This window comes from Propithecus coquereli, unplaced genomic scaffold (assembly GCF_000956105.1).
Source record: "Propithecus coquereli isolate 6110/MARCELLA unplaced genomic scaffold, Pcoq_1.0 Scaffold2, whole genome shotgun sequence".
NCBI lineage: Eukaryota > Metazoa > Chordata > Mammalia > Primates > Indriidae > Propithecus > Propithecus coquereli.
This window is the reverse complement of record NW_012144966.1, coordinates 2,347,842-2,357,835: the sequence shown is the minus strand read 5'-3', so window position 1 is coordinate 2,357,835 and position 9,994 is coordinate 2,347,842. Positions and strand designations below refer to the sequence as shown.

Below are 9,994 nucleotides of genomic sequence, written 5' to 3'. Positions count from 1 at the left end.
AACTTTATTTAAAATGTAAAGATACATAGTTTCAATTTAAAATTTCCCTAGGGAAACCATAGAAACATGACTAAAGGGCATGAGTAAGCAGTTTACCTAAGGAGACACTTGGTTAGCTACCCTGTTTAGGAAGAGATGCTTGGACTCACAAGTGGTAGAAGAAATGCAAATATAACGTCGGTTTGTACCTGTTAGAGTGGGAAAAAAGTAGAAATTTGGTGAGAAAGAGGGAAAATAGAATTCTAGTGAGAGACTAGGTTGGCAGACCCATTCTGGAGGGCCATTCCAGAGAGCACATTGAGTAGGTTTTTCTGTGATCAACCATCAAGTCGACACCCAGGAATACAGATTTTTATCACGGTGTTGTCTGTGGCACCAGAGAGTGAAGATCCCTGAAGGGTTCATCTCTGGCGAGAAGGGATAGGTAAACTGTGGTCGATGATCACTCCAGAATTCTATGCAGCCACAGCTAGAAACAGGGACATGACCAGCAATGTGGTTAGATCTGAAAAGGTCCAAAGCAAGGGTTGCCAGATAAAATACACAGTGCCCAGTTAAATTTGAATTTCTGATAAACAACCAATACTTTTTGAGGATAAGTATATCCGAAATATTTGCAAAATCTGGCAACCTTAGCCAACCAACTACAGAATATATGAAAATTAAAGCTTTGTACATAGGCCAATCAACATATTTCACATTTTCATATTTTCTCATATCAACATGTTGATAGCTATTGTATTTGCATGGGAAGAGAATGTGGATAAAATAAGTACATGTTACCTAAATAAAGACATAAAATAAAAGAGGGCCTTGAATGGATAGGTGTTGACAGTGAGCTGAATATAATTAATTCAACTCTCTGTAACTAAGTCCAAAAAGAAATTTTAACAAGTTTCCTTGCAGTCCCCTCGAATTTCATCACTAAAGCTAGATACTGCCTGGCTGATAAATGGAATATTCTGTTCTACCAAAAAAAAAAAAAAGCCCAATAGAATACTCTGGGCACTGCTAGCAAAATTAGGTAGCAAGAAAGGGAGTAGGTAGGTGACATAGGGTTCAGGAGGAAAAAGAAACTTTAGTAATTTTACAAAACTAGTAAAAGATGAAACAAACACATCAACTTAGAACATTGGTTCATAGATTTACTCTTTTAATAGACGGAACATGCTTACATCCCTATAGAGTAAATATTAGCAGAAGAATATTAGTGAGCACAAAACCCTTAACTGTTGCCATGGAGGTAGCCAGAAAAAATAGGCAAAGTTTAAATTTACCCGTTGGAAAATGATGGTTCTATACATGTCACAGAGTCACTTTTTTACAACCTTTTTCTTTTTTAATGTTACAGCTGATTACAAGGAGAGCTTTAATACGATTGGAAACATCGAAGAGATTGCATATAATGCTGTTTCCTTTACCTGGGATGTGAATGAAGAGGCCAAGGTGAGTGATAAAGTAGCATGGATTCATTGTTCAGACTTCTTACATAATGTGCCCATTCTCTACAGGTGTCGATTCTTTTTCAAAAGTCTCTGTAGGTGGCCTCCTATAAAAAGAAAATGAACCTATTATCGTTTGTCTTTTTGGAGGGAAGGGGAGAAAAGGGAGTGTGCTTCTCCTCTGTGCCCCCTGCAGAATGTAACTAGCCTAATGGTTCAGGCCCCAAGCTCCATCAGAGCACTTAGAGCTGGGAAGACTAAGCCACATGACCTTTTCTCCCTGCAGCTTCCCACAAAGGCCGCTCACAAGCCTCCTCCAGAGGCAGGGAAGGGCTCAGAGCTAATGTCTTCATAGGTGAGGGACTGGGTGGGCCCCCTGACCCCACAACCCCTTCCAGGCTTCAGCTGGTTGAGAGAGGGGTATAGGAAGCAGGGCTGCAGGTCTCTGAGCTTCGGTGACTGGAATGCAGCCACCACTGTGACCTTGAGCCACCTCTGTCCAAGTTGGTTGCTTAACTTTTTGTATTTTTCTGGGTGTCAGTGTGGCTAAGAATTGCAAGGGTAAAATCTCTGGCGAGGTGAGCCCTGAGGAGAAACTTCCACTGTTGCCCTGGTTTGGGTAAGAAAGTGGGCTCCTTAGTACCCAGATTTGCTTTTCCAGCCACGAGTCTCTTTGATTTTGCATTTAAGGAAAGGTCCCAGGTGAAACCTAAGCTTGCTTTCTGCTTCACTTGCATACCCTCTAGGAGGGTGTAGGAAGACTTTGTCTTCAAACTAATGAAAAGGTCAATGCAAACAACTCTGGTCAATGCTGTATTGTCTGTGGGCAGGGGGAAGGCTGGGTGAGCAAGGAAGTGAGTTGGGAGTTTGCAGGCATGACTGTAGGAGATGAATTGTTCAGTGTCTCATTTCACTCACATATGAAACAATGCAGATGAAACTGCCTGTAGGTCCAGGAAAGGTGACCCAAATGGGCAAGCAGTGACACTCCGAGTGCCAGCGCAGCCTGGGGAAGGTTCCAGTGGCTCAGCACCTCCCACGGAAGGAAGCAGGCCTTGCCACAGGATGCGAGATGGGGGCCCACACGGAACTGCAGGCGGAGTTTGTCTCTGAGGTCCACTCCCCCTGCATTTAAAGTTCCCTGCCCCAGACATAAAATGCTTTCAGCATTTTTTATATTAATCCCCTCAGCTGCCTGAGCTCCTTTCTCCTTTTCAGAATACCTTTCCTCTGTTCCTGCCTGACGCTTCCTCGGTGCAGACGACGCTCGCCCTTCCTCCTCAGGCCCTGTTCTCTGAGAGGCCAGATTGCGGGACTAAGAGGCAGTCTGTGTGGTGGCACAGTGCCAGGATGGGTCAGAAGCCTTAGCAAGTCATCTGACGTCCCTGGGCCTTGGTTCCCCCATTCGAAACAAAACAAAGCAGACAAACCCACATATCCACATGTCTCTGCCACACCCAGCGTCATGCTGAGGGTGTGATGCCTGATGGCCCAGTGCTCTGGGGAGGGAGGCCGGGAACCAATATCTGTACAACTGTGACTGCCGAGAGGCAGGACTGGACCTATCTCAGAGTCACTGGGAAGAAACCAGGATTGTGCAATGGGAGGAGCCGTATCAGTGTTAAAGCAAGCTATAAATGAGAGCTGTAATCATCGCCATAATTTTCGTTATCATGGAGTCTGAGATAATGAGTGCTAGTGGATGAATGTGTTAACCGTTGCATTTCAATGGGGACCTTTAAAAGAAAATGCCTGAACTAGAAGGGACAGTTTAACACTGGAGGCTTCAGGCTCTGTGGTAAGCCAGTGAGGTAATTAATCTGGAGTTGAGTTGACCTTTTAGCCCGGTTCATGCTGTACCACTCATTTACCATATGTAGGAGCTTACTTTTCTTGTCTACATGTGTGCATGTGGGTGTGTATGTGCACGCACACATGTGTACACACGTGCACACATGTGTACATGTGTGCTCCAGGCAGACAAGTTTAAGCTCACATATGCTTTGATATATTGCATGTTGTAGCAAAATTTGTTTTATTTCATTAATATGTATTTTTAGTGACTATTGGTTGTTGTAGTTGTTTGATGTCTGAGTTAATTAATAAAAAAAAAAGTTCCGAATTATTTTCTCCAAACTGCTGAAGGGCTCTTAAAAGAAAAATCATAAAAGTTAAATCCACTTCATTAGGGAGGCTGAGAGGATTTTTGTTGTTTATCTGCAGAGCCTAAGGCATTTCTTTAAAATATCATTGATTTTATAACACACAGATTTTGTTTGTAAAAACAAAATCAAATGGTTGTTGGAAAAAAGGTTTTCAACAAAGCAAGATGTAAAAGGCATTCCTCTCGCAGTGGAATTGTTTGTGATTTTCATATCGTGGACTTTTCAGGAGCAGTTTATTCGCTTTCAAATTCCTGTTGATAACATCCACACAGAAATCTTTTGTAGGCTTCAGGGCTGGAGTCCCATTCAGTGTCACATGATACTTTGGTTTGCGTGGTCAGAGGACACAAACTTGTGACTTATTGCCTTTGTATGGTGCACAGAATGCATATATGTATGTGTGTATTATATGTACTTAAATATTTCAGATTTTAACATTTTTAGCTCACATTTAATAACCAAAAGATTCTTATTTTTTAAAACCAAGTTTTTAGATCTTTTGGATAATTAAAGATTCTGGCAACCATGGGCCCAAGTGTTTGCAAGGAAATGAGTGGCTCTTTTGAGGTGCTGGCTGTTCTCTTTATTGCCTTCTCTAGCCTTCTCCATTCTGGAACTTTCCCTTCCTAACCCTCGTGGACATTTGAGTTTTCATGCCCTACCACATCCCCCCAGACAGCTGAGATGCAGCTTGGACCTTCATTGGCTTTTGGTGGTGGGGAAAGTGGTGACACAACGGAGCTTGAAACCGTAGGTAAGCTCGGTCCACCCTGTGGCTCAGAGGAACGGGTGAGCAGGGCAGCAGCATTCCCCGGCCCCTTGGTTCCTTCAGTCAGCGGCAGGCCAGAGGCTGACTCCTGTCACCACCACTGGAAGGAGATGCTGGGACATCCTAGTGGTAAATCTTGATCTTTGAGGGTGTTTTAAAAAACACTGGAAACCACTTGGATCTAAATGTGAATGCAAATCAATAAGTTGGATAACACCACTTGATGGTTAAAGATGAGATTTTTTTTTTTTTTTTTTTTTTGCACAAGGTTTTATAAATCATCTTTGAAGCAGACAATGTCAGAAGAGACCCTATGCAGATATACTTTAAGCCATGGCAACATCATTTGAGAAAAATGTCTTCCCAAGATGATTATGTTAAAGGACAGCTTTATTTGGATATTTAAGTTTTGATGCATTTATTTAAAAACAAACAAAGAACCAGTTCAATATTTGGTAGTCTTGCCACAGATGTATAATCAAGTCCTGATGATAAGATTTGTAGATTTTTCCAGAGCATGCTCTTACTTCTTTCTTTTGTTGCTGACTTACATTATATCTCTCTCTCTCACGCAACATGACCAGAAAAAAAAGGAAAAGACATGAAACTCTAATCATTTAATTTAATTTAATTATAGGAAAATGTTTGGCCAGGGAAGGTGTTAAAACTATTAGTTAGAATGAGGTTTGGGGATTAATTCCAGATTTGCCAGGTGTCAATTGCAGCCTGATTCTGGCAGAACTCTTGCTCAGTTCTTCCAGCTAGAACCGGTTTTGCTGGTTGTGCCACAGTGTTGTTCCGCACAATGACACAAGCGGCAGAAATCATCTCCAACAGGACCTGCTTTTGCCCTCGGGGTCTGTGCAGTCTGGAAGCCCATGTACCGTGACCAGGTGTCCCTGAGTTTCTGATGTCTAGGTGGGTGAGGTTCTGAGTGTCCACACTGCCGCAGTTTGGGAACTGATGGTGGACAGAGCCGGGTGATGCGGCAGAAAGCACTGCAGTGGGGTTCAGACAACCAGATTCTAGTCCTGGCTTTTGACTTCGCCTGTTGAGCTTCAGCTTCCTCACTGTAAAACAGTGGGAAGTGTGGGTGTGTGTCTGGCAGGGCATAGGGGTGTTGATGGGTAATTAAGGTCCCATCCCTATGATTCTAATGGGACAACTTCTGTGCCACATTCTCTCACATGACTCCCATTTACAAGGATGTTTTAATTTTCTCTCTCTCCTTAGCCAAACACTGGTACCTAAAAAGTAGATACGTTGGTCGCTAATCACCACGACGAGGAGTTCCCATGCGAGACCCTATTGAGCTATTGAAGCACTCACTGTGAGCTCAGATTCCTGGCACTGAGCGCTGCCTTTCTATGGGCGATGACATCACCCCCAGAGCAGGAGTGCAGCAGGCCCTAATTACAGGCTTCCCTTTCTCCCAGATTTCTAAGGAGATTCTTGAAACTGGCCCCTTATTTTTGTCCACTGCTGTTTTCTCTGTTCACAATGATTTCACGATTAAACCAACCTTGGTGTGCTACAAAGACCTGTCTCATGTGACTGCAGAGAATTACTTGAGCATTAATGCTTTGTGCTAACTTTGAGGAGCATGTTTCCTTTTTGTGTCTTTTCACTGAAACACCAAACCCCCATCTTTATACTTTACCCTTCTATGGTTTATAAACTACATAAGATGAAGGATGCTTCTTTCCATGAAACTTTTGTTAATCACTCTGCATCCAAGTCTTTTGAAATGACCTTGAGTCAGTGAAAATATTCACTACGATCAACACTAAATAAGGAAGCAAACAAATAAATCCACTACTGGCCTATCTCCCTGCCCTGTGATATTTAGAAAAATCTATCATAATTCAATAATATGAAACTCTGCCTCCCTGGGTTGTTCTTTGCTGCTTTCTAGCCTAGAACCTCTGCTTTCAGAAGTAGAATGATTACCTTCCTGAGAGGTGTCTACCTGCCCCTTCTTCCACCCTGGGTGTTGAGTTGCAGGAGGGGGCTTAGAGGGGTTGGCTCATCCAGCCTTTTGCTTCGCCAGATCATCAGTGGATGTTCTTCCTGCATTTTGGGGTTGGGAGGACCTTCCAGATAGGGAGTTGTTGCAATTTTAAAGAGAGCCAAGGACACAAATATGGCCTATGTTTTCATATCTGCCAACAGATTTTTGTGATGAGATTGAGGGTGAGCAGGGCTGAGAGCTGGTCAGGGTGGGCTAGGGAGCAAGAGAGGGTAAGAGATATCATGAATAATCTTCCTATACATCTCAGATTCTGATTCCACTATATATAACCTTTCGACATACCAGGCATTGCAAGATTGGGCAAATGGAAAAGTGGGATTCGGAACCCAGGTCCTTCTGAGTCCAGAGCCTATGCTGTTAACCATCCCAACAGCAGGAAATCTGATTTTTTTTTTTTAAACTAAAGCATGCTATGATTTTTGTTCTCCAAGAAATCTACAGGGTTCAGCTTGTGTGAGTCCAGAAAGAAAACGAGTGGTCAGCCCCATTTCCTTGAGTAAAGCAGTTCAGTTGGGTCACCCTGCTTTTGCCACCTGCCCTGTTCTCACACCACACTCACCCCATCCCCCGCCCCCCAAATGGGCTTGCTGGTACAGCACTTCCAGCACATACGGCTCTCCCTATCCATGTCTTTTCTTGCCCTGGCAGTGGTCCCCAACATTTTTGGCACCAGGGACTGGTTTCGTGGAAGACAATTTTTCCACTGACTGGAGGGGAGCAGGGGATGGTTTTGGGGTGATTCAAGCACATTACATTTATTGTGCAGTCAAACCTCTCTGCTAATGATAACCTCTATTTGCAGCCTCTCCCCACCACTAGCATCACCACCTCAGCTCCACCTCAGATCATCAGGCATTAGATTCTCAGAAGGAGCACGCAACCTAGATCCCTCGCATGTACAGTTTAAAATAGGGTTCACACTCCTATGAGAATCTAATGCTGCAGCTGATCTGACAGGAGGTGGAGCTTATGCAGTGATGCAAGCTATGGGGAACAGCTGTAAAAACAGATGAAGCTTCGCTAGCTCACCCCCTGCTGCTCACTTCCTGCTGTGCAGCCCAGTTTCCTAACTAGCCAGCAACCTGTACCGGTCCACAGCCCAACCCCCTGGAGTTGGAGGCCACAGGTTCTGGTACATTACCTGTTCGTATCATGCATATCATTGACCGGAATGGACATGGGCGTGAACACTTCTTGCCCTCCTCCAACTGAGTATGTGTGTGTGTGTGTGTGTGTGTGTGTGTGTGTGTGTGTGTAGATTAGCCTGACATTAGTGAGCCCCTCTGCGTAATTATTACCTCATTCTGAAGATCAGTGCATGCCTTTTAATATTACAATTCTGAGATACATCAGTGTTTTCTTCTCCATGCCTTTAGACATTTACTCTCCATTTTCCCCATCTCTCTGCATCCTTTCCCTGGTATCCTGCATTTCATTTTTATACTCATTTACATTATTTCTGTGCATCTTTCTTTTATATATATTTCTCTGTTATAAATAGTGGAGGCTGTTCTTTACTATTCTTTGCAAAACCATGCAAGAAGCACAATATTAAAAAAAATCCAACACATGAATGAGGATTGTTATCAGAGAAAATGAAGCTTGCGGAAAGCATGCAATGACTATCTGCTCTGTGTGTACAACTTAAGACGTTCAATGAACAAATACTCACATTTACCAAGCTGGTAAATTGGAAGTGAATACTTACACATATGCCAATGTGTAAGTATCGTTTTATAGATAGGTTCCTCTAAGTTTGGGTCCCTTTGGACGCTTCAAGTGAATTGGGTTTACAGAAGAGATTTACATGTAATTTTTGAAACTGTGAGAAAATGCATGATGAGAGGACATATTGATATTTCCTCTGGGCCCTATTTCCCTAAATAGCTTTGCCTTTATTGTCTTCCTGTCTGATTTTGCCTGATACCGAGGAGATATCATCTAAGAACTGACAGCCAGTCTGAGGGATGGAAACATGGATGTATGTGCTAAGATGAGTTGGCCGGCAGAGAAGGAAACTAAAAGTGCAGGTTGAGAGTGAAACATTCTCATCTACATTTGTAAATCCATCCTTAAGGAAGAAAATGAAGTTGATTTAATGCCCCAGCACTGCCCTGTAGCTGCCCTGGAGTTAAGGCTGTATTTGATGTGGCCTGGGTCCTGGTGACTACATCTGACCACACCTCGTATTGGTAGATGTAACTAGAACTGTCATATGGGGAGACTTACTGTTTCCACTGAAAACCCAGATCTCTTCCTTATCTCACTGCATGGGTCAACCCTTTCTCCTCCCAGTACTGTCTTTTCGAGGTCAGTAAGCCAAGCCTAGCTTTCTGCTCCGTCAGCTGCCACTGGAGAGGAGAAACAGTCTCTTGGGCCTATTATCTCAATTTTGGTAGCTCAGAAGACAGGATGGTGGAACTGCAGGGCTTTGACCATAGCCTATGAAAGGCAGTAAATTGGAGAAAATATAGGCCTTTTAACTTCTTGTGCACTGCAGATTATTCAGTCTCTGGGTGAAGAATAATGTTATGCTAATTAAAAGGCTGGCTTGAAATTCAGCACCAAATTGTGGCAAATTCATTAAGTTGTCTCAGATTTGTTATTTCTCTCCCTGCCGTCTTTCTTTCTCTGTCTTTCTCCCAACATTTCTTTTTGGTCTAAAATGCTTAGTCTGTTTTTACTGGACCCCCAAGCATAGCACTTTAGAAAAAAGTTTCTGAGGTTTTGGTATTCTTGATAAATTAATTGTACCTTCCAAAGGAATGTTCCTAAATGGAGCATTCTCTTCCTGCTGATCTCCGTTGCTGGACACCAAGGGAGAAAGGAAGATGTGTTCATACTAAGTTTTAGGATGAAAAGCGAAACCATAGGACTACCCAAAGGAGACTATACTCCTGAATGCCCTGTGAGTCCATGCCCTTGCTTATTCCCCACCCTTCACCCCATAGCAGTCTGATGCTTTTGGCTGGGGAATCCTCTTTCTGCTTATAAGACAGTCTAGGAGGATATGGGCTTGATAGATGTTACCAATTAAGGAAAAGTTATACCCCAATTTTTTTGCCCAAGTTGGACCCAATTTTGTATAGATCATCTTATGGAAGGTTAGAGAGGGCATATCCCATGATCTCAAAAGTAAAAATAGAGTTGGGGGAGGATCTTGGGGGAGGGGTCTTGAAAGATTGAGTTACACACTGCGAAGCAGGGCAAATGGCATTTTTATGTGTTTGCTGGGGTGTGGTGTACTGAAAAACGCTTTAAAAGGGAAAGGTAAACATTTGCTGGAGTCTTTGGTATTGAACTTAAACAAAGCCATGCCTTTGTTCCAATTTTATAAGGTAATGGATGGCAGGAAAAGCTATAAAGCTGGAGTTAATTCATATATTGCAGGAATAGTTTTTGGAGGCTATCTCACTGAAGATATCCACAGCTTGATCTTTTGTTAGAATGTAGAATATCCCATGATTTCTGGCCTGAATTTTGCTTAGTACTCTGTAACTAATATGTATGAATTGTTGTATTGTGCAGAGAATTAGATTACAGACTTGGGTTTCTTAAAATGACGGTGTGTGCATGTGTACACAAT

At 42.9% G+C, this 9,994-nt stretch overlaps 1 protein-coding gene across 1 annotated transcript in view; it reads left to right on the top strand.

Annotated features, from left to right (window-relative positions):
* The window catches only part of GRHL2 (grainyhead-like 2 (Drosophila)), a 168,937-nt gene that overhangs the window by 101,296 nt on the left and 57,647 nt on the right, over positions 1-9,994 (top strand). The window contains exon 8 of the mRNA XM_012643583.1: positions 1,352-1,446. Within this exon, the coding sequence (XP_012499037.1) occupies positions 1,352-1,446 (95 nt within the window). The remainder of the gene's footprint in view (positions 1-1,351; positions 1,447-9,994) is intronic.